Consider the following 25032-nt stretch of genomic DNA (forward strand, 5'->3'; position numbering starts at 1 on the left):
ATACTATCATATCATCTGCAAATAGCGAAAGTTTAACTTCCTCCTTTCCAATATGTCTCCCCTTGATCTCCTTTTGTTGTCTTATTGCTCTAGCTAGAACTTTGAGTACTGTATTGAATAGGTATGGAGAGAGTGGACAGCCTTGTCTTGTTCCTGATTTTAGTGGAATTGCTTTGAGTTTCTTGCCATTTAGTTTGATGTTGGCTGTTGGCTTGCTGTATATTGCCTTTATTGTGTTTAGGTAGGTTCCTTTTATCTGTGATCTCTCCAAGACCTTTATCATGAAGGAGTGCTGGATTTTGTCAAAGGCTTTTCCAGCATCTCATGAGAAGATCATGTAGTTTTTTTCTTTCAGTTTATTTATATCGTGGATTATATTGACAGATTTTCATATGTTGAACCATTCCTGAATCTCTGGGATGAAGCCTACTTGATCATAGTGGATGATTTTTTGATGTGTTCTTGGATTTGGTTTGCAAGTAATTTACTGAGAATTTTTGCATCAATGTTCATGAGGGAGATTGGTTTGTAATTCTCTTTCCTAGTTGCATATTTATATGGTTAGAGTATCAGGATAAGTGTAGCCTCATAAAAAGGGTTTGGCGATGTTCCTTTTGTTTCTATTGTTTGGAACAATTTCAAGATTATTGGTATTAGCTCTTCTTTGAAATTCTGGTAGAATTCTGTGGTGAAACCATCTGGCCCTGGGCTTTATTTGGTTGGGAGACTTTTGATGACTCTTTCTATTTCCTTATGGATTATAGGTCTATTTAAATTGTTTATCTGATCTTAATTTAATTTTGGTTTGTGGTACCTATCCAAAAAATTATCCTTTTCTTCTATGTTTTCCAATTTTGTGGAGTACAGGTTTTTGAAGTATGACCTAATGATTCTCTGGATTTCCTCAGTGTCTCTTATTATATCCTCCTTTCCATTTCTGATTCTGTTAATTTGGATATTCTCTCTGCCTTTTGGTTAGTTTGTCTATCTTGTTGATTTTCTCAAAGAACCAACTCTTTGTGTCATAGATTCTTTGTATTATTCTCTTTGTTTCTATTTTATTGATTTCAGCCCTCAATTTAATTATTTCCTGCCATATACTCCTCCTGGGTGAGTTTGCTTCTTTTTGTTCTAGAGATTTCTGGTGTTAAGTTGCTAGTGTGAGATTTCTCCAACTTCTTTATGTAGGCATTTAATACTATGAACTTTCCTCTTAGCACTGCTTTCATAGTGTCCCATAAGTTTGGGTATGTTGTGCCTTCATGTTTGTTTAATTCTAGAAGGTTTTTAATTTCTTTCTTTATTTCTTCCTCAACCCAGTGGCTATTCAGTTGAGCATTGTTCAGTTTTCATGAGTTTGCAGGATTTCTGCATTTTGTGTTGTTGTTGAATTCTAGCTTTAAGCCATGGTGGTCTGATAAGATACAGGGAGTTATTCAATTTTTTTATATCTCTTGAGATTTGTGTGTGTGGTCAATGTTAGAGAAAGTTCCATGGGGTTGCTGAAAAGAATGTATATTTGCTGTGGGATGTTTTGTATGCTGTGAATATGTGTTGCTCTGATTGGTTAATAAATAAAATGCTGATTGGCCAGTAGCCAGGCAGGAAGTATAGATGGGATAAACAGATAAGGAGAATTCTGGGAAGAGGAAGGCTGAGTAAGGGTTACAAGCTAGACACAGAGGAAGCAAAATGTTCAGGCAGAACTGAGAAAAGGTATCAAGCCATGTGGCTAAACATAATTAAGAATTATGGGTTAATTTAATTGTAAGAGCTAGTCAGTAATAAGCCTGATCTAATGGCCAGTTATAATTGATATAAGCTTCTGAGTAATTATTTTATAAAAGGCTGCAGGACTGTGGGTGAGAGATTTGTCCTGACTGTGGGCCAGGTGGGACACAGAAAAACTTCCAACTACATATATTATTTTGTGTCTGGGTGAAATGTTCTATAGATGTCTGTTAGTTCCATTTGAGTCATAACATCTGTTAGTTCACTTATTTCTTTTAAGTTTCTGTCTGGCAGACCTGTCCAGTGGTGAAAGAGGGGTGTTGAAGACTCCCACTATTATTTGTGGGGTTTGATGTGTCATTTGAGCTTTAGTAATGTTTCTTTTACAAATGTGGATGCCCTTGTATTTGAGGTATAGATGTTCAGAATTGAGACTTCATCTTGACAGATTTTTCCTGTGATGAATATGAAATGCCCTTCTTCATCTCTTTTGATTGATTTTAGTTGGAAGTCTATTTTATTAGATAATAGGATAGTGACACCAGCTTGTTTCTTAGGTACATTTGATTGGAAAGTCTTTTTCCAACCATTTACTTTGAGATAATGTCTGTCTTTGAGGTTAAGTTGTGTTTCTTGTATGCAGTAGAAGGATGGATTCTGTTTTCGTATCCATTCTGTCAGCCTGTGTCTTTTTATAGGCAGATTGAGTCCATTGATATTAATGTATATTAATGACCAGTGATTGCTAATTCCTATTATCTTTTGGTGGTTGTGTGTGTGTGTGTGTGTGTGTGTGTGTGTGTGTGTGTGTGTGTGTGTGTTTACCTTCTTTGGGATTTGTTGGTGTCAGGCTATCTGTTGCCTGTGTTTTGGTGGTTGCAGCTAGCTTCATTGGGTTGGAATTATCCTTCTAGTACTTTCTGTAGGGCTGCGTTTGTGGATATGTAATGTTTAAATCTGGTTTTGTCATGAAATACCTTGTTTTCTCCATCTACAGTGATTGAAAACTTTGCTGGGTATGGTAGTCTGGGCTGACATCCATGATCTCTTAGTATCTGCAGAACGTCATTCCAGGACCTTCTGGCTTTCAGAGTTTCCATTGAGAAGTCAGATGAAATTTTGATAGGTCTGCCTTTATATGCAACTACTAGTTTTAAATATTTTACCTTGGCTTGGATTTTTGTATATTGATACAAAAGTGTGGTTATTTTTCTTATATTGTATGTATGTGAAAGAAATTATAGGGGGAAAAGTAGATTATTGAATCTACTCTTAAACCAAAAAAGCAAGTAATAGTTATAAATATTTTACATTCATATGGATTTTTGTATATTGATACAAATTTAAGGTTATTTTGGTTAAAATATACTGCACATACATTTCTAATTTTGTTCCAGATTTTGTACTTATACAGTACCTTTAACAATGTAATGCAAATTTCTAGTTGTTGAAAGTTATTATAATAAAACATTTAGGATAATAAAGAAATGCAGATTAGTAGTCACCTACTTTAAGTAAACTTGTAGTCATATTAGGTATGTTTTCAAGGTCAAACAAAAATATATTTTACGTAGACAAATGGTCTTCAAACACTTCAGATATCTACAGAATATGGCCTTTAAGATGTATAATAACATAGGTACTTTCTTTTATTACAATGAGTCATGTTTGCTCCTGACAGCACCAATCTACTACAGAGAAGATGATGGGCATTGAAGAAACTCTATATGGAGTTTACTTTCTTTGTGGCAAAAATTAGCTACTGGGCAATAAATAAAACACTGCTGACAGTGTTGTCCAAATTGTACAAGCAGGACACAAAGGAAACTGATAGCCAAACTTTGCCAAGACATCTTAGGACACCCCTTTAGAATATTCTACTTCACAGAAAAGTTTGTCAGATATGCTAGGCTTTTAGTCCAAAATGGGTTCTCCATCATTACAGAGGAAACTTGGATGATTGTCCAGGTAGCCAACTGTTGCTGTCATTTCTTACATTTTTTTGGAATTTGTCTGTTTGCACTTCCTGCTTACTCAGGTAGTATTTCCTTCTCAGATCTCTGAAGGACATAAGGATTTGATAATTATAGTTATACTTTTCCTTGTTAACAAATTCAGAAAAGACACTCATGTAAGAGGTGTAAAGTGTATAAGGTTGATAGACATAAAAAGATAGTTTGGGGTGGATAAATACAAGTTAGGATAGAAAGTGAATTAGGGCCAAGTGGTGGTGGCGCATGCCTTTAATCCCAGCACTCAGGAGGCACAGACAGGTGGATCTCTGTGAGTTGGAGACCATCCTGGTCTACATAGCAAGATTCAGGACAGGCACCAAAATTACACTGATAAACTCTGTCTCAAAAAAACAAAAACAAACAAAAAAACATAATGAAAGTGAATTAGGTACATTTTGCACTCACCAAAACTGGGTAGATAATGGAGTATTTTCTCTGAATTTGTCAAATGCTAATGTAGTAGACATTATTAATATAATTTTTGCCTGTTTAGTATCTGTATATAGTTATTGTACTCATTGTATATGCGTTTTCTATGTTAGTAATAACCTCTTACTATTTTAGAAAAAAGTGGGGAAATGTAGTGATATTTTGTTTATTTTCTGACAAATAAAGCTTGCCTGGAGATCAAATGGTAGAACTAGTCACTAGTTAACCATAGATGTCTGGAAAGCTGTACAAACAGACAGAAAGTGACATGGCTGGGAAGAGAGTGAAAATGATGAAGCAGAGTGAAGAAGGGAGCTCAGCCCTTTTTGGTCAAGGGATTTGGAGAGGTAAGAGGTGACTGTAGTTGCTCCTTTACTTCTCTGATCTTTCAGCTTCTTTACTTACACCGATCTCTGACTTCAGGGTTTTATTATTAAGACTAATTAGGGTCCAGCTACACCCACAATATTCCCTAGATTTATGATAGAATTAATTAGAAAAATCATTAAGCCTTTTAGTAGTGTAGCATACCTCCTCATGGAGTACACTTTCTCCTGCTCCTCTGGGAGGATGTTTTGCCTTGAGTCTGGTAATAGGTCTAATGGCAACTATTGCTAGTCCCTGAGGAACATCAATATTATCTTGCCTGGAATATCCTTCAAAGAAAGTCACTTCTGGTTTAGCAGACAGTGAAGGATTATTTTCCTCAGTCAAATATGGAAAAGGCAATGAATCTAGGAACCTGGAGATCACTGCACAGATTGCAGGCAGCTCAAGGGAGGTTGGAAGTATCTTTCTAGCCAATACTCCTCCAGTCAGCTTGTCATATCTAGGCCATGCAACTTGACTGGTGACTGCCTGATGGCTGGTCTGAGCATCTTCTGTGCAGCTCAGCTGTCTGACAGTGTCAGTAGTCCTTACTGATTATATATGTTTGAGGCAGGAGGGCACTAGTGAATCTTGCCAGTTTCTGTGACTTCCCAAAACTATTAAGATTTCTATTCTGGAGCTTTAAAAGCTTCTCTGCAGGACTGAATGTATCACCTCTCCTTAGAGCAGTGTCTCTCAACCCTCGTGTCACAATCCATTTCAGGCCTCATATCAGGTATCCCGCATATGAGATGTTTACATTATAATTTATAAAAGTAGCAAAATTACTACTATGGTATAACAACGAAATGATTATACACAACATAACAAACTGGTTTCAAGTGTTGCAGCTTGGCAAGCTTGAGAACCACAGCCTTTGAGCATCCCATTATTTTACCTCTCTTTTCATGCCCTGTATTTTGGGGGGATTCTTCCAAGATGGAAATATTTACTCTCAGAGGAAGCTGATACACAATACCAATTCCTGGGCATGAAATTCAAAGACTTGCCATTTTACCAATGAACACTTGCCCATCAAGTTCATTGATGCTTTATTCACTGTATCTAGGAAATGGAATCAACTTGGATGTCCATGAACTGAAACATGGGTGAATGAAAACATGATACTTTTCTACATAACAAAGAATATTATTAAGGTGTAAATGAAATGAAAGTGTGAAATCTAGATATACATGCAAGAAAATGGAAATTATGATGAATTCAGATACCTAGGCCTCAAAAGTAGAACATCACATGTTCTCTCACATCTGTGTGTCTAAGCTACAAACTTGTTTTGTGTGTTCACGTAAGACTATATGTAGAAGCCAGGCATCTAGAAATAGACCATTAGTGGGGAGATGGAGGCAGAGAGGATAGATAGTAGACTACAGGTGATATGAAATTAGTGAGTAGGAATCCTGGAGGCAGAATTTTGAAATATGTAGTGGAGAGTGGATTGCTGAAAGATCAACTCAAATGAGATGTCTGTGAAGAAGGTACATGGGAACCTATCATTTTGCAACTCAAATAAAAAATACAATTAAAGCATAGTAGAACATATGTTATAAAAGAATTTGGCATTGGATCATGTGTGCCAAATGTTTAACTGGGAATAAGGCAAGGAGAAGGGATGAAGAGTGTGTGTGTGTGTAAACCAAGAGTAAAGATTTCTGAAGAAGCCTTATAAAATACCCCTATACTTGAAAGAATCCTTATTGGTCTCATAATAAAAACCTGGAGCCAGATATCAAGGTGAGAGCTTAAAGATCAGAGAAGCAAAGCAAACGACAGCCTCTTACTTCACCAACTCCACAGCTAGAAAGAGTGCTAGTTCCTGTCCCCTCATGCCTTAGATTCCTTTCTCTGCCCATCAATATCACTTCCTGTTTCAATCTTCCTAGTGCTAGGATTAAAGGTGTGTGATCCCAAGTGCTGGGATTAAAGGTGTGTGCCACCACTACCCAGTTCTGTTTTTTTTTTTTAAATTATTTATTTTTTTTAATGTGTATGAGTGCTCTATGTACATGTATGACTTTGTGCCAAAGAGGGCATCAGATCCCACTATAGATGGTTGTGAACCACCATGTGGTTGCTAGGAATTGAACTCAGGACCTCAGGAAGAGCAGCCAGTGCTCTTAACCACTGAGCCAACTCTTCAGCCCCTCTGTTTCTTTTTTAGACTGGATTAATCTCATGTAGCCCACTGTTGCCTTAACTCACAGAAATCCAGATTGATCTCTCTCTGAGTCCAAAGTGCTAGGATCAATGGTATGTGCCAACATTGCCTGACGTCTACAGATCACTCTGTGCCTAGCTCTATCCTCTGATCTTCAGGCAAGATTTATTTCATAGATTACAAACAATATATCACCACATTTCCCCTTTTTGTCTAAAATAAAGATTATAACTAATATAAGAAAAACTATATATAATAAGTACAATGGTTATACAATATATACAGTCAAGAATTACATTAATAATGTCCAGTCCATAAAAATTTGACAAATTCAGAGAAAATTCTCCATTATTTATCCTATTTTAGTGAGTCCAAAATGTTGTACCTAATTCACTTTCTATCCTAACTTGTATTACCAACCCCAAACTATCTTTTGAAACATACACTTTATACCTCCTTAGTGTGTTTCTTCTCTGAATTTGTTAACAAGGAAAACTATAACTATCTAATCTTCAACTCACTCAGAGACCCAAGAAGGAAATAATATTACCTGAGTCAACAGGAAGGGCAAATAAGTGACTTCCAAAAAATGTGAGAAAAGATAGAAACAGCTGGCTGCTGGGACTGTTCCCCAAGGTTCCTCTCCAAAGTGCGGCATCCATCTTCAGCCTACAGGTCTAGCACATCTTAAGACTTATCTGTGAAGCATGACATTCTGAAGGACTTTCCTACTTTGTCTTGGCAAGGTTCAGAAGGCCTCTTTTTTGTGTTCTGCTTGTCCATTTGGACAGCATACTGTGAGCAGTCAAGGAAAAGACATTTTCTTGCCCAGTGACTAAGATTTTCCACAAGGAAAGTAAACTCCATAATGAGTTTCTTCAAGGCCCATCAGCTTCTCTGAAGTAGATTTGCACTGCCAGGAGCAGACTTGTCTCACTGTCATAAAAAAAAAACCTATGTTATTAAAATATCTTCAATGCCATATTCTGTAGATTGCTGAAATATTTGAAGATGACCTATCTAACATATATCTATGTTTGACCTTGATAATATACCTAATATGACTATAAGTTTGATTATAAAGACTAGTAACTTGCATTTATTTATATACTAATTAGTTTGTAATAATGACTTTCAAGGTCTAGCAACATACATTACATTATTAGATGAACTGTATAGGTTCAATACCTTGAACAAGAGTAGAAATGTGCATACAGTATGTTCCAACAAAAATAATCTCAATTTTGTGTCAATGTACACAATTTGTATACAATATACAAAATTTCAATCCAATGTAAAATAATTAAAATTAGCTGTTGCCTTTTAAAAGTAGATTCAATAATCTAACTTTATCTTATATCTATATTCCTTTTTCTTCTTTTCAGGGTAGATTCAATAATCTACCCTTTTATATTATATCTGTATCCTCCTTTTTTCTTTTCAAAACAAGAATCTACCATTCCTCAGGTACCATTATATTCCTTCTCAGGTCTTTGATGGGATTAAAGACTAGCAGTTATAGTTACAACTTAGTAGATAGAACATATTAATATTAGATTCAGGTTCTTTAGGATAGGACACCTTTTGGAAGGATCTTTGTAACATACCATTTACCTATGCTCTATACTTCTCTGGATTATAGTATATGTTTCTTGCTTGATATTGTTTGCATTGGTTGTAGTTCCATCTTATCTAGGTCATTATCCCTCATTATTCCTGGACTATATTTGATAACCATTCCTTTGTATATAGTCTTGTATTAGGTTAGAACTTTCTTATTTAGACAAAAAGGGGGAGATGTAGTGGGTAGCCATTCCAGCTTTGATCTGGAAGTTCCAACCCCCATTGAGACTTCGGCAACTGTCACGCCTACAAGGCGGGGCAAAAGGAGGCACCTGGGGACCTGAGATCTGGATCGGCGGGCTCGCTCTCTGTTGCGGGACCCTGGACTGGAGAGGTGTACCAAGTAGAGCTCCAGAGAACACTGCTGGACTGCGATACACCTTCCCCAGACTCCGCGACCTACCTATCCCTTAATTTGTAAGTTACGCCATTAAATAAATCTCCTTTTAACTACGTGGAGTGGCCTTAATAATTTCACCAATAGTTTAGCTTTTTTCCTGACCATTAACAATAACAACTTGTAACCAAACATCCTAAAGAAGGACAATTATCCGTAGCCCATTAAATGACCAAAACCCACCTACCCCACCTCTTGGGAATGTGGGCATCGTGTTCTCAAATTTACTTCCTGCTGTCTGGGGGAGACAGCATCTTTAGGGGATCCTGGAAAGAAAATTTTGGGTTAACTGTCAAGTCTGTGGAGAGGTAGCTGTACCATTTGTTGTCCAGTCTGTGCATAATAGGAAAGTACAGGGCTTGTCTTAAGTCCTGGCTAGAGTAGTCTGTGAGGCTGGATTGATTCAGCTAGCCATCTCAAAATTGTCCTGTGCAGTTTGTAGTCCAGAAGTGATCTTTGGGTAGTGTTTTTCAGCTTGGTGGCATTATCACAGTCCTGGTGTAATTGACATTATGGGGCTCCATCATCCTTTTGGAGACTTCCAAGGTCACTTTTAGACATTGTCATGGCTCATTGCAGAAAACTGATAGAGACTCAAACCCAAAATCATGTACAGGAAGCTAGATGAAGACTTTTTTTCTAGAAGCGGTAATCTATATGACCATTAATATCATGACAAAAGTTTAATATATACAAATATAAATTTTGATATAAAACTCATACCTTAAGAAGTTTTAAAGTGTCAAAATAGGATCATGAGATTAATAGGAATAGACTAGTTCCTTAATTTTGTTTTTTCTTCTGTTCCCTACCAGGTGGCTCTCCTGACATAATACAGAGATTTTGCATTTTACTTTAACAAGCATGCTTGGGTTTAGAGAAGGAGAGAGCTATACTCCAACTCCCAAGCTAGTTTAATTTTAAATGAACTGGGACTACATAAAGACCATTTGTGTTATGTGTCTATAGAGAACAGCAGAAATAAACATTTAAAAAGATTTATGAAATTTTATCCAGTTTTAGATGTAATATACCAATAGACCAATTTACTCCCTTTCTTTGGACATTTTTTCTGGATGACTTGTCCTTTTTCTTCAGATGTCTCATTTGTGCAGTGTTCTTCAGATTATTTAGCCTTGATTCTCCTGAAAGACAAAAACAAAACCCTGCCCCAACCCTAAATTTGGGGGTGTTCCTTTTTGGCAAGTTACAGAAAATCAAATGAAAAGCATTTGTTAGTCATATAAGTTCATTTAAATTGAATGGTCATATGCTGGTTGATGAACCTCTTCTAATTAAAATGTCTCCCTCTTTCAAATTGAACCTTGATCAATTGTGATGGTATCCATACCTTTTCCTCTCCTGTGGAAACAAAAGCAAAACCTTGTCCCCAATGTAACACATTTCCTGGTTTCCATTCTGAGGTCAGCACATCTGATATGTGTTATATATAAGGGTTGATTCCTATTTTTGATTATTTCTTGTAACTGAATAAATAATGAAGTTAATTCTGACTCATCAGGAATACATTCAGCAGTTTCAGTGTAGAAAACAACTCTTTCTGCATACTGAGAGTCAGTAACTATGTTAAGAGGTTCCATAAAATCCATTAATACCACCAGAATGGCATCTAATTCTGACTTTTGGAAATAATTATAAGAACTTTGAGCCACTTTACTTAAATTTTCTCATTTGTAACCTGCCTTGCCTGATTTGTTTGCATCAGTATAAAATATAGGGTCTCCAGATATTCATGTTCTCTGTACTATGTGAGGCAGGATCTAGTTAGTTCTCTTTATCAGTTGAATTCTATTGCTTTTGGGATATTTGTTGTTAATTTCTCCCAAAAAAAATTACAGCAAGTTCTTTGCTAAGATTCACTTTCTGCCCATAATTTGTCAATTTCATCATTGGTAAAAGATACCATAATTTCTGCTGGGTTTATTCCTGCTAGCTGAAAAAGTCTCAATTTTTCATTTAGAATCAATTCACAAACATTTTCCATGTAATTTTTTAATATTTTAATCTTTGTGGTAAAAAGATATATTCTAAGATAATATCTTCACTTTGCATTAATATTCCTGTAGGAGAATGCTTAGATGTCAAAATAATCAAAATAAAATCAAGCTTTGGGTCCAAACAATCCAAATCTGCATCTTGTATTTTCTTTTAAACCAAAGCCAATTCTCTCTCAGCTTCAGCTGATAATTCTCTTGGACTGTTTAAGTCCTTGTCACCATCTAAAGCTTTGAACAAATTACTCAGTTCATTATTTTTTACCCCAATAGTGGGCCATAGATAAGAAATGTGTCCTAGCTATGTTTGAAAGTCATCAAGTGTCTGCAATCAATCTCTACTTTTTTTTATACCTTTTGGGGTCTAATTTTTGTAAACCTATTTTATATCCAAGATAATTAATAGAATCTCCTCTTTGTATTCTTTTAGGAGCAATTTGTAATCCTCAACAAGGTAAATTTTGCTTTGCTTCTTCAAACATTTTTCTAAAGTACCTATATTTGAATCAGCTAATAAAATGTCATCCATGTAATGGTAAACTATAGATTGAGGAAATTGCTTACAAATTACTTCTAATGGATGTCATACAAAATGTTGGCACAGGGTTGGGCTATTAAACTTTTCCTTTGAGAGTGCCTTCAATTGATATCTCTTAATGGGCTATGAATTATTATAAGTAGGTACCATGAAAGCTAATTTTTCTCTTTTCCTTGTGAAGATAATAAAGCACTCTTTTAAATCGATAACTATAAGACACCATTCTTTAGATAACAGAGAAAGTAAAAGAATTCCAAACTGTTGAGAGCCCATTGACTGTATCACCTTGATAACAGCTCTTAGATCTGTTACCATTCCCCATTTTCCAGATTTCTTTTTAATAACAAATACAGGAGAATTCCTAAGGCTGGTTGATTCTTCAATATGCTGAGCATTCAACTGCTCCTGTACCACCTCTTCTAAGGCCTGCAGTTTCTCTGTTGTTAAAGGCCATTGCTCAACCCATACAGGCTTAACTGTTAACCACTTTAAAGGTAGGGCTATTGATGTCCTTGAAAGACCAACAGCTGTTGTGCCTTTTTCTTGTACAACCTGAATGGTCAATGACTATTCTTTACAATACCTTCTAACATTTTTCCCAGAAACATGTTTGTTTCTGAGATTGGAGGAATGTTAATCTTGGTATTCCAGTGCTGTAATAAATCAATCTCTTGAGTGTTGAGGGATAGTTCTATTACAAGTTGACCATGAGTTTAAAATCTGTTTCACAAATAGTGAGTGAGTACCATATGAGACTATTGCTTTCTTGAATCTCCTCAAATCTAACATTTGCACAGGTGTCTATTCAGCTCTTACACAGACTTGGGGATATCTATCATTTGGCAGTTCCTATAAGGTTACTGGATAAATTAAGGTTGGCTGTTTGAAAGTATTAGGCTGTTATTCTGTAACATTATAATGAAATGCTGAAATTGGGTCTCCTTTATGTGGTGATATTTTATTTGTATGTTAATAAATAAGTTTGCCTGAAGATCAGAGGTTATAGCGAGCCATAAACATAAGTCAGGTGGTGGTAGCACATGCCCTTAATCCGACCACATGGCAAGCAGAGTCTCTGTGTGGTCAAGAATACAGTCAAACGCATTTAATCCCAGTACCAACCAAGAGACCTGGAGGTCTGTATAGACAGGCAGTGACGAGGAAGTCATGTGGCAGGGCTTAGAGTCAATGAGAAGGCAGAAGAGGAAGACAATAAAAGCTCAGATTAAACAGGAAGAAGTTCTCTCTCTTTCAAGCCTACGTACATTTTTGCACACATTGTAAACTGTTTAGAGGTTTATCCCATCTGAATCTGTCTTATAGTGAATCTATTGCTTTAAACTGCAGCATTTTCTGCCCACCTCAGCTTCCCAACATGGCGGTGGTACGTTTTTCACCAGCTCTGGGTCTGAAGCCATGTATACCATCACTCTCAGAAGCAGTGGGTCTATACCTCTATCGAAGCAACATGTAGCCCAGAAACCTTTTTTTTTTTTTTGGTCTGTACTAGCAAAGGCTAAATCCATCACACAGTGTAATGTGTAGCTTGCAGACACCTCATTCCCACCATGCTGTAGGTGAAGCCCACACACCATGAACCCACCATAGAGTAGTTCAAGCCTGCAGGCTGCTGCTAACTTGAGAGAGACAACTAGGAAGCTGTTTTTAGCTCCGTTTTAGAATCTTCTTTCTCAGGTCTAGGTGGAAACTCTTACCGCACATTCTGGCGCAATTTGTAGCTGGAGTTTTCTCCAGTCCTGCCGGGGCCTGCAGCCACACAGACCCAAGTAAACACACAGAAACTTATATCACTTATAAACCATATGGCCATGGCAGGCTTGTTGCTATCTAGTTCTTATATCTTAAATTAACCCATTTTTTATTAATCTATAAGTTGCCATGTGGCTTGTGGCTTACCAGTACTTTTACATCTTGCTTCTCATGGTGGCAGCTGGAAGCATCTCCTGACTTAGCCTTCCTCCTCCCAGAAATCTCCTCTCTGCTTATCCTGCCTATACTATACTTCCTGTCTGGCTACTGGCCAATCAGCATTTTATTTATCAATCAATCAGAGCAACACATTCACAGCATACAGAAAGACATCCCCAGCACTTCCCCTTTTCTTTTTTTCAAAAAGGAAGGTTTTAACTTTAACATAGTAAAATTACATATAACAAAACAATTATCAAGCAAGAATTATAGTTATAATATCTAGTCTATTTGTATTTGGTAAAATTAAAGAAGATATCCTATTTATTCTATATTTGTGAGTCACACTTGCAGGCAAAGGATGTATACACATTGAAAGAAATAGAAAGCTTTTCCCACTCTTACATTTGCAGAATTTTATTTTAATATAAACTCTAAGATATTGTTTAAGAGTTAAACCTTCATTAAACTTTCACAAGTTTGTGATCTTAATGTTTCTATTGTATGTACTGTTGTGATTTGAAAGCAGATACTACTGGAAAATGCTATGTCACATTATTTACAATGATATGTTTCTCTCCAGTATGAATTTTCTAATGTCTTCTAAGACTCAAAATCAGGATAAAGGATGTGTCAGTCTGTGCATTTGTATGGTTTCTCTCCATTATGAATTTTCTCATGTGCTCTGAGGTAGGAGCACCTTGTAAAAGATTTGTCACATTCTTTACAACTTAAAGGTCTCTCTCCAGTATGAACTCTCTGATGTCTTCTAAGATTTGACTCCTGGGTAAAGGACTTGTCACATTTCATACATTTGTAAGGTTTCTCCCCAGTATGAACTATCTGATGTCTTTTAAGAACTGTGAAACTGGTAAAGGATTTGTCACATTCCTTACATTTGTAAGGTCTCTCTCCAGTATGAACTCCTAGATGTTTTATAAGACTCGAAAGATCAATAAAGGATATTTCACAGTCTTTGCATTTGTGAAGTTTCTCTACATTATGAATTTTCTGATGTGCTCTTAGAGATGAGAATCTAGTATAAGACTTGTCACATTCCGTACATTTATAAGGCTTCTCCCCAGTGTGAACACTCTGGTGTGTTTTAAGGGTTGAGTGCTGGGTAAAGGATTTGTTACATACCTTACATTTGAAAGGCTTTTCACCAGTATGGATTCTGTAATGAGTTTTAAGATGTGATAATTCAAGAAAGGACTTACCACATTCTTTGCATTTGTCTAATTGCTCTGGATAATGAGTTTTCCTATGCCTACTCAATGATGAATAGTGGGGAAAGGCTCTGTCACACTCATTGCATTTGAAAGGCTTCTCTCCAGTATGGACTCTGGAATGATCTTTAAAGTGTGAAGGATGATGAGAGACTTTGCCACATTCTTGACAAATATAATTTCTCCCAACAATATGCATTTTCTGATGTTTCTTGAGAGTGGAAGAGTGGGCAAGGGATTTGCCACATTCCTTATATTTATAAGGTTTCTCTCCATTATGCAACTTCTTATGGCTATGAAATGCTGACAACTGATGAAATGATGCTCCACATTCTTTGCATTGGTAAGGATGCTCCTCAGTATGAAGTCTTAGATGTATATCAAGACTTGAAAGCTGGGTAAAAGATGTTTCACAAACATTGCACTTGTAGGGCTTAATTCCAGTATGAATTCTCTCATGTTCAGTGAGGTATGAGGCAGTCATAAAGCATTTTCTGCATTTCCCACATTGGTGTGGTGTCTCTCGAATTGCTTGTTGCAAAAGACTATATGCAGAGGCAAAATAGTCATCATATTCTCCCTGCCTATGCTCCTTCTTTGCAGTGTAGAGTCTCTGATTTTGAGTAATGATGGAACACAAATTTAAGGATTTCTCATGGTCTTCAGATTTGCAAGGTTCTTCTCTAGTGTGCATACTTTCATGTCTATCTAGGTTTGATAAGTCAGTAGAGGTATCTTTGTTGTTACTACATGTGTAGTTATTACAGTTTTCTGTAGTTTTACATGTTTTATAAAGTGCATATCTGGAGTGGTCATGAAGCACTTTCCCAAGCTCCTTATACTGACAAGATTTCATTTCAGTCTTCAGATGTTGATGGACAGGATCACATTTGCAATAGTTCTCTGAAAATGAGCACAATTCAGATTAACAGGGCTTGTTCCAATGATAAGCATGTGATAAATGACTGTCTCCCTAAGTTCTCTTTTAAGATAAGTGAACCTGGAAATACTTAGATTAGAGCTCCCAATAGTGCACATTTTTCATTCACTGTAATTGTACGGATGCTCACAACAATAGCATGAAAGCCTTTAAGTGTCAATGATTTTAACAGACATCTCAGCTTTATCAAAAATCTCTAACTGGGAAAGGATGGAAAAATAATTTATGGCTATGAATTAGCTTTGGGATAGAGCTAACTGAGTGGATATATTTAGAATACATGTCTCTATCTTAAATATGTCTTCTCAGAAATTGAAGAAGATGAATTTAATCCAATCTCAAGTTCACATTATTTGCACTTACTAAGTGATAGGCAATGAAGAGAACTATTCAGAACACCCAATTCCTTTAAGATTAAAGAATTTCTTAAAAGCATCACAGGGTTTATTTTTCTCTCAAGAAAACACATTAGATTCCTCAAAAGTAAAGGATGCAAAGACAGTATTATGCCAGACATCAGAGGCTCTAGATAGTTTGAGGCAGGGCTGTCATGGGCACCTATTGCTTATTTTTATCCTCCACTGCCCGAGCTTCATACACTGCTGTGTTTCTTAACTTTCCTCACAGGGTTATTCTCAAGTCCACTCTGTACACAGACTCCTGAGATTATTTTCCAGAAGGGTGTCTGTGTATTCTCCACTGGGAAGAAAATGAAGGATATAATATGAAGATTTATACAAGGATGGCAATTACTGAATAATTCTACTTTATGGACTCACATTAGACTTAAAATTTGTAAAATTATTCCAATCTGATTTCTGCATAGTTAAATAAAATTTCATTTTGTACTAGTATTAAATCACCATCATTCAGGACTAGTAAGACACAATGCCTTCTAACAGTTATTTCAACAGACAGGATACATCCTGGGGCAGTATACTACACTAAGTTAAATGATCACAAATACTTTCAAGTGGAATAGAATATGGCAAAAAAAATTCTCAATTCTTGCTTTCTCCTTCACTTGAAGTCTTTACTATTCTCTTGCTGATTCATTAGCCCACCCTAGTAGAGACTACTGTTTACTCCCACATTCAAGGGCAATCTCATTCTGTATCACACCTACTTTGCAAACATAATCCACCTGTTCTTTTGAGGCAGCCCATGACCCATGATAGAACTTTTAGAAAGAATACAGAAGTCTAAGACAGTACTGCACTCAGTAATAGAAAACACAAAGCAGAGGAATTTAGGCAAGATTTCTCAATTGATAGTTGTAGTCAAATACCAAAGTATATTTAGCATTTTCAGTTTGTATATCTTGAATTTGTCTCACAAATAAGACCATATAATTGCAATAATGGACATGGAGGTTTAAGATATGAGTGGAAATATATGCTACTGAGTTTATTGATGAATCTTGGAACCAAAATAAAGGATGGATGATACCTCTGAAATAGAAAATGGAAAGAGAAAGCTAAATAGCATAAAAAACTTCTTTCCTACCACTAAACTTTGCCTTGTCTTCTGTTGGTTTTTTCAGGACAGCCTAACAGATTTTACATCCTGTGAAGGCAGAACAAAAAAAAAGATGGGTTAGGAATTCTACAAGCAAAATGTTCTCACCCACAAAGACCAGGTTGTTGTAATTCTCCAACATCACATCAATGTACAAAGTCTTCTGAGCAGAGTCCAGGCATTCCCACTCCTCCTGGGGGAAGTCCACAGCTACATCCCTGAATGTCAACAGACCCTGAAACAAAAGCATATGGTTTCAGCACGTGCTACTTGGAAGTGCTTCCTAGATATAATGAGATGGAAAATAGATGAGCAAAGATAATTACTCAAAGAGAAGATTTCTAATATGGTCATATTCTCTCATGAATATTCTCACTCTGTGAAAACAGGATTAAAGAACAACAGTCTTACATGCAGTATTCATGAAATAAGAAAAACATTATGGTTAATGTTAAACATATTACACATGTCTCAGAAGGAAAATTCACAATGAGGAATGAGCTTTAAATGCTGTAGATCATGCTGAAACACTGATGTAAATCAATCCTGTGTGAACTGGGGCCTTACATAACTCTATTCCAACAGGCTTAGTTGGGATGTTAAACTGTTAAATAGCACAGGGGTAGGTACAGAAGATACAATGTATGACTGATTTTGTAGATAAAGAGTTTTGGTTTTTTTCCACAGTAGCAAAGATTGTAACAGCACTACATACTGTCATTTTAACATTAACACCTAAGATAAGAAGTATAGCAATTAATTTTATGAGAATATGTGGGTCACTACGAACAGACAGAAAAAAATCTGCATCAGGCATATTTGATATAACTCAAAATTTCCCTAAGATAATGCATAAGCCAACAGAGACAAATAACAATTTCAGAAATTTGGAAAAATATTTCACTTCACTCCCAAAGAGTAATAAAAATTGAGAGAAGTCCAAAAACACACCAAAAAATGTTTAATGTATAGCTAAGAGAATATGTACCAGTGACATTTTAGATAAGGCACATTGCAAGAATTTACAAAAATTACATTAATTAAATACCAAGGAAATAAAATGGCAAATCAACAAATGAACAATGAACTAAATAGACACTTTTCAAGGACAGAAACTCAAATGGCCAACAAACATTGCAAAAGCATTCAGGATCCCAAAAGGCCACCATGGGAGCACAAATTAAAACTTCTTAGAAATACTGCCTCATCCCAAACCGAATGGCTATCACCAACTAACCTGACAAAAAAATGTTTGAGGGGATATGGAGAGAAAGGAAAACTTATGCAGTGTTGATGGAGAGGAGGGTGCAAATGAATACAGCCATAGTGGGAATCAGTTTGGAGATTATTGAAAAAACTAAAGAGAGAACTTACATATGACCCAGTTCTTTCACTCCTGGCCATTTACTCAGAGAACAACACACCCCACTACAGAGATATTTATAACCCATGCTTACTGTTGTTTTAATCACCAAAGGAATGGTATTGGAATTAACCTCATTATCTATCAAAAGATGGATAATGAAAATTGTATAAAATGGAGGACAATTCATCTATAGAGAAAAATAAACATTTTCAGGAAAATGAAGGGACACAAAATATGTAAAATATGTAATATTAAGTGCAGTCATACACTTTTAGAAAGAAGACACGTTTTCGCTCATATGCAGAATCTACCCAATAATATATATATATATATAGAAACAATGTATATGTGGACACAGTATAACATGAAGAAAAGAGAACAGGAAAAGTTAAATTATCAGGGTCTGAATGCAGGTAATGAACACCAGTTATGAAAAAGGATATAAAGCTAAGTGCTTTTCTAGTTCTAATTCTGTCAAAGGTTTTTGGGGTTTTGGTAGTAGATAAGGAAATCAAAATATATTTGATTGTGAAAATATAAAAATCCCATGTGAGGTTCCAGAACTTCTGTTCCCTATGATGACTCTAACTATATAAAAGCTGTATAGTCATTGGGTCTGCTTAATTTCGGCATGTGATTTTGTTGTTTCTCTGTTTGAAGAATTGCTCATAATAAAATTTCAAAAAATTATCAGAAGCAGTAAATTAAAGGCTTTAATACATCAAAGTATAACATTTTAGGAAAAAGAGTGGAAAGGACCACTGACCTGCAACATGTTTACTGGAGAATCAGCCATTTCTTACGGTTTCTCTTCTTTGAGTTTCTCTTTCAGGAAAAATGAATAGATGGACACTTCCCTTTCAAATCAAGGGGTCAAAATGAAAGGGTTAAAATTAATACTAAAAGCTGTTAGAGAACAATGTCAAACCACATGGAAAGACCCAAGCAATAGAATTCTACCAGGTGTCTAGTCAATGATCCCAAAGACAGGACAGCATGAAAAGACAGTTGAAGCTTGAAGAGAAAATCACCATCAAGTATCCTGTAGCACAAAGAAAACTACTCTCTTAAAATTGATGGAGACATAAGTGCATTTCAAGATAGTCACCAATTATCACAATTGATTTCACTAAAGCAGCACTCAGGTAATAAATTAGAGGCAAAATTTACACAGGAGAGTCAGAGAATCATTCATGAGAACAGGAGCAATAATAACTTTCATGTGAAGAATAGAGAAATACAGGAGACTTTGGAAGTAATCATCCATGAGCAAGACAACAAACCACTTTCTCAAAAAGGAGGAAGAAGAATACTACCAATAATCCGACCAGCAACACCATAAACAAAACCATAGGAAATAAAAATGCCATAAAAAAAATAGCCACGCTAAAAATAAAAATAAAGAATCCTCAACTAATTAAACAAACCCTGAAGTTAAATAAATTCAGCACATGACTCTGCTGTTCCTTTCCTTCGTATAAGCTCAAGGGACTCAACATCCTACTCCATAGACACTTGCTCACCCAATTTCATTGCTGTTCTACTCACAACATTTACAAAATGGAAACAAGCTAAATGTCCTTCAGCTGACAATTGGATAATGAAACTGTGATACATATACATTATGGAATACTATTCATGTAAAGAAAATTGAAATAATGAGCTTTGCAGCTAAATGGATGGACTTAGAAAAGATCATATTGAGTGAGGTAACCTGGACCCAGAAAGACAGATATTGCATGTTCTCTCTTATAGGAAGTTCTTAGTTCCAAATCTTCAGATGTGAGTACACAACCTGTAGTGACTGCAGTGACAAGAAAAGTAAGAAGAGATCACTGTGGGGTGTGGGGGAGTAATAGAGATGGAGTAACAGGGACCAAGTGATCTGAAGGGGGAAATGGAAAAAAAAGGGGAGAGGATGAGGATTTAACTATGGAGAAGGGACAGAAATAAACAGAAGACGGAGGGTAAAAGAACTGTAAGGATGTCTGAAAAATTCATAAGAAATCCATCTATTCCTTGACTATTATCCATCCATCAAAAAAAACTCCTATACTACATAAAAGTCTCTGTAAGCATATACATTTCGAGTGTAAATGAAAATTTCCCAACTGCACTGATGATGCTCCTCACAAGAGTCAAAGAATTTCTAACAAAATGACCGACACTAGGTGTAAAAAGCCTGCTTTGAAGTTGTTGGTCACAGTTGTCCAAGAGACTTCCAAACATTGCAGGGTACTGCTGTTGCCCACGGTTGCCTACTAGAGACAGAAGTTGAGTTCCTAGTGTTGAAGAAGCCACACACTTCAGACAAATCCTAGAGAACTGGAGATGGAACTGACCTTAAAGCCTCCTCCCTAGGGACTAGCTTTCATGGTATCAGAAGGCCACATGTAACCTTCCCAAGGCGGGAGCCAACTAACTGTCCTGCCCAGTTATGACACCTATGAACCACAACAATGATCTGCACTGCATGATAGTCCTAAGGGCACAAGAGTGTCACACATAATTATGTTGTAATAACAGCTTCTAATTGGATTAAGACCCTCTCAACAAGAGGGAAGGCATCCCTGTACTGGAAGCGTGGCCTGTTTCCCCAGGGCTAGTAAAGGTATGGAACTTGGAGGAGAACCTACAACCAGTATTTTACTAAATCAGCATAACTCCTAGTGCAATCTAAATATTTATCCTAATTTCCAACAGGCAATAGGAGACAGTATAGATAGAGTGTAGCAAGGTGTAAATATAGTTTCTGGTTCTTATAAAAACTCTGTTGGCATTATTTTCAAGTACAGAGACATTAAAAAAAAAGGTAGAGAATGTGCTAGAAAACCAATGCTCTAAAATTTTGAAAACAGTAAATAAACCTAGAGATATTAATCTTCATCATTTTCATAATACATTAAAATCAAAGAAATGAAAATGAGTTAATAATGGTATGAAAACATGATCCATGATGTGAATGAATAAGGATAGAAGCACTCACATATATAGTCAAATAAAATTTTATTTGACTCCATTATCAATTCTTCTGTAGAAAGCCTTCTCATGAATACATTAGGGTAATCCTGAGATTTTTCTCAGTGGAAGTCTCCAGAATTATTTCTAGTGAAACAGAATGTGGCAAACTGATTTCATGTCCCACTTCCACATTCACTTGATCCCCTTTCCACCCCTTCACCAGTGTCTCCACCATACCTGGATCCTTAGCTACTGTCTCCTCAATCTCCATCTTCCAAGCCACTTTGTTCTGCTGCACGTGAGCAGGTCTGGGTGGTCAGTTAGCCCTGCACATGAGAAAGAGATTTTTCGGTAAACATGGGTATATCTAACACAGGACTGTGCTCAGGAGATGAAGAGAAAACTAAATACAGGATTATAAAACGATTCCCCAACTGTCCTGCAGGATCAGAATACTGAAAACAATTAGAAAGCATTTTTAGTTATTGTAACTTGAATCCCCACTTCCAATCATAGCTCAGTCAAAACTCAAGGGCAGAAAAGGAACTGAATGATTGGGAAGAGAAAATTATACACTAGTGAGGTTCTGAATTGATCATGGACCAATAATGATGAAGCCCTACACCTCGCAAAGGGACACACTGGAAGAAGAGAGAACATTTCATGAAAATGTTCTTTTTTCCTTTGAGGATTTCATTTTATTCTGTGGGATGTGAGACTCATTCACAGAAACCACACACACTGGCAGATTAGTTTGTCAAGAGATACCGAGGAGAAAGGGAGACTGCAAGCAAACAATTCTCAGCCACAAAATCCATACTGTTGCAATTTTTTTCTTTTTCTTTTTTGTTATTGTTTTTTATGAGACATGGTTTCTTTGTGTATCAGCCCTAGTTGTCCTCGAACTAGCTCAGTAGACCAAGTGGGCCTTTAACTCACAGAGATCCACTTACCTTTTCCTCCTGTGTGCTGCAATTAGAGTCATGCCCTACCACTGTCCAGGTATACTGCTGTAATTCTGCAATGTCAGGTGTACAGTGTAGCTGGGGTTGGTTGAAGAAAGAGGCCACTCCAAGATGATGAAATTTTAAGGGCTATGTGACCGTAGGAAGGTACAGACTCTGATGAACTGAATTCGGAGCACCCCTACAAAGGTGTATTTATTGAAAATACTAAGTATTTCTTCAAACCAAGCTTCCTTATCTCATTTACATGTCTCACTAAAGGAAAGCATTACATGCCCCCATGACTTTAGTCCTTTATTATGTGTCCTTTGCAATAGGTGTGCCTGAGGCATCTTGTGACCAAAGTCTCAGGATGGCTACAATGCCCCTTCAGTAAAAACAATTCTACAGATCACAGGATACATTCACTGTTTCCACAAGGATTCTTTAAGGTCAAAGTACTTCCAAAAAAAATGGTTGTTCAATTTAATGTTTATCCAAGAAACAGTGACTTTGCTAAATTCCTACAACACTACAACATAGTCCCAGCACAAAGCCCTCAGGGCAGGGTCCATGCCACTCCACTTGGGAGTAGTCAAAAGCCACACCACTGGCTGTCAACAGACCACAAAGTGAAAAACAACAGTTTGACTTGCCCTGTTGGTGCACACCTTTAATCCTAGCACTTGGAAGAAACAGGTGAGTGGAACTCTGTTTTCCAGTCTAGCCTGGTCTACATAGTGAGTTCTGGGCCAGACAGAGCAACACTGTGAGTTCAGGCCTCAAACACAGCAAAACCAGAACCAAAAAAAAATAACAGTTTGGTCATGTGTCCATGGACAGGGTGTTTTCTTGGTCCAAGGAGCCTGTAGGGGGGCTAAAACAGCTTGACCACACAGCTGCCATGACATGCTTAGAGGCCCAGACACAGCTTCTGTACAGGCTTACTGGCAGGCAACACCCAGACCCAGGAAAAGCCATAAGTTGACCCCACTGTGGGAGCCGGTTTTCAGGTTCCTCGTGGCTTTACCCAGCAGGTCCGCATAGAGAGGATGATTGGACCACTAGCCCTGAGTGCAGGTGTCTGAGACGTTCTGCACTTGGCTGTGCTGAGGGGAGGTCTTTTGCTCCACCCCTTGGTGTTTCTATAAATATCTTAGGGCAGAGACAACCAGGGCCCGTTGGAATAGGTTCCAAGCTCTCTCAAGGCTATCCTCTATTTTCTGTCTTTTTATCTCCACAACCTAAATCCTTCTATCTAGTATTTCCTGCTTCTCTCACTCAAGAAAACTTTGGGGAACTGCAGGGTTGGTGGGTAAACACCCTGTACCCCACCTAGGGAGGGCCTACATCTAAGGACACCCCAAACATTCCAACCATTAAATAGGTTAGATAAGGTGGCCAGATGTCCGAGTCTAGCACACACCTATATTCTGTTTCACAGATACCCCTAGACAAATGTCAGCCAATCAGGGTGCTGAACCGTGGAAATCTCTTCATCCCAACCTCTGCTATGATTAAAAACTCTACCCTGCCTGGGCTCAAGGCTCTCTGCTCTCATGGCTGCATTGGACAGACAGAGAGACCAAGCTCAGAGCTTGAAAATAAAGGTTCTTTGCTTCTACATATGGGATTAGGTTTCCGTGGTGGTCTTTTGGGGGTCCCCATGACCTGAGCATAACAGACAAAAGACTACTATAGACTTTTTTATATAGGTGAATTATCATAATTATTCAAAAGATGCTTTCTAATATCATTCTATACTATAATGCATTTAAATTTATTTTTTCCTTTTCTGTTTTCGCCTGAAGCAGAGTTTTCCTGCGTAGTTCTGGTTGTTCATTAAGTCACTATTTATCCCCTGCCAGCCTCCAACATCTGCAGTCCACCTGCCTCTGCCTTCTGAATGTTGGGATTAAAGGCCTGTGCCACCAGGCCTGGCAAAGACAATTCAGTATGCTGTATTTACATCCCAGTGGGCATGTGTCCCGGATGGAAGATTAAAGGTGGATAAAAGTTTACTTTTAAAAGTCAGTGTTTACAAGTAAACTGTGGAACTCGCAAAATAATATACTTTCAGGTTCAATGAAATTTGCAGGCTTTCCTTTCATGACTATAATCTAAAAGCTCTCGCGAATCCAAGTCTCCAGGTAAATACGCCACTCTCTTAAATACGGAAGCGGTATAATAAGGAAGTTTGTATTGATGGTAAATTCAAGAGCTTTGTCGTTTCAACCATAGCAAAGAGAATGTGCTTGCACATCTCAACAGGTAAATTCAAATATTTGATATTATTCTTACAAGAATATTTTGGCAATCAGAAGAGCAACTGAAAAAAATCATCTTATTCCATATGATCTAAAATACACCAAGGGAAAGATATCCACAGCAGAACTTCAGAGCCGGCTTCCTTATGAACAGCAGAGAAACTGCTCGCTCCCCTGGTCCCTCCCCTCCCGTGTCCCAGCCCCGCAGCTCCTCTGACCTGGGAGGTTCCAGGGCCGCCGGGCTGCGGTTCCCGCCACTGCGCTGCTGACTGGTGACTTTCCCAGGCCGCCCCGCGCGGCGACTGCGGCTCCGCGGAGATTTCAGGTCCCCGAATACCCGGCCGGGTCTTCCTCACCCAGTTCTGACACCAAAGATCCTGACGTCCGACAGGGAATGGTGGGATTTCCTGTAACTTCAGCCTGGTTCCTTGAACAGACTCCTCCTGGACCCTCCCACTACAAAATCCACTTCCGGTCAAGGAGCTGCTGCAAAACCGCCCACCCCGGGCTCTTTTTTTTTTTTTTTTTAGTTAGTTTCCCAAGACCACTCCACTGATTCTTTTCCCTAATCTCCTCTGATTGACA

General features: G+C 37.4%; 1 protein-coding gene across 7 annotated transcripts; it reads right to left on the reverse strand.

The window, feature by feature from the left end:
• Positions 1 to 5579: 5579 nt before the first annotated feature.
• On the reverse strand, positions 5580 to 24909 carry LOC128095650 (zinc finger protein 54-like). 7 transcript variants are annotated; one of them, XM_052714815.1, is made up of 7 exons: positions 24666 to 24908; positions 21474 to 21562; positions 21262 to 21380; positions 19042 to 20536; positions 17236 to 17286; positions 17018 to 17144; positions 5580 to 15354 (listed from the first exon to the last, which is right to left on the reverse strand). In XM_052714815.1, the coding sequence occupies exons 6-7, from the start codon at positions 17049 to 17051 to the stop codon at positions 13856 to 13858; spliced, it is 1533 nt and encodes a 510-aa protein (XP_052570775.1). In that variant the 5' UTR covers positions 17052 to 17144; positions 17236 to 17286; positions 19042 to 20536; positions 21262 to 21380; positions 21474 to 21562; positions 24666 to 24908; the 3' UTR covers positions 5580 to 13855. The 7 variants fall into 7 exon arrangements, with proteins under 7 accessions (XP_052570775.1, XP_052570774.1, XP_052570779.1 ...); XM_052714814.1 differs by lacking the exon at positions 17236 to 17286 and having other exon boundaries at positions 24666 to 24909; XM_052714819.1 differs by lacking the exons at positions 17018 to 17144; positions 17236 to 17286 and adding an exon at positions 16898 to 16957 and having other exon boundaries at positions 19042 to 19132.
• Positions 24910 to 25032: the final 123 nt, after the last annotated feature.

Source organism: Peromyscus californicus, unplaced genomic scaffold (genome assembly GCF_007827085.1).
Source record: "Peromyscus californicus insignis strain IS unplaced genomic scaffold, ASM782708v3 Scaffold_4__1_contigs__length_199733344, whole genome shotgun sequence".
Lineage (NCBI taxonomy): Eukaryota > Metazoa > Chordata > Mammalia > Rodentia > Cricetidae > Peromyscus > Peromyscus californicus.

What these genes read in the sequence shown, in the direction of transcription:
- LOC128095650 (XM_052714814.1), bottom strand. Translation starts at nt 19,071, where the DNA reads ATGGCTGATTCTCCAGTAAACATGTTGCAG. An exon ending in CTCCAGTAAACATGTTGCAG is followed by an intron (nt 17,145 to 19,041) that starts GTCAGTGGTCCT and finishes CTTTTGTTTCAG; the next exon opens with GGTCTGTTGACATTCAGGGA. An exon ending in CAACAACCTGGTCTTTGTGG is followed by an intron (nt 15,355 to 17,017) that starts GTGAGAACATTT and finishes GCTCATTTTCAG; the next exon opens with AGAACTATTGCAAATGTGAT.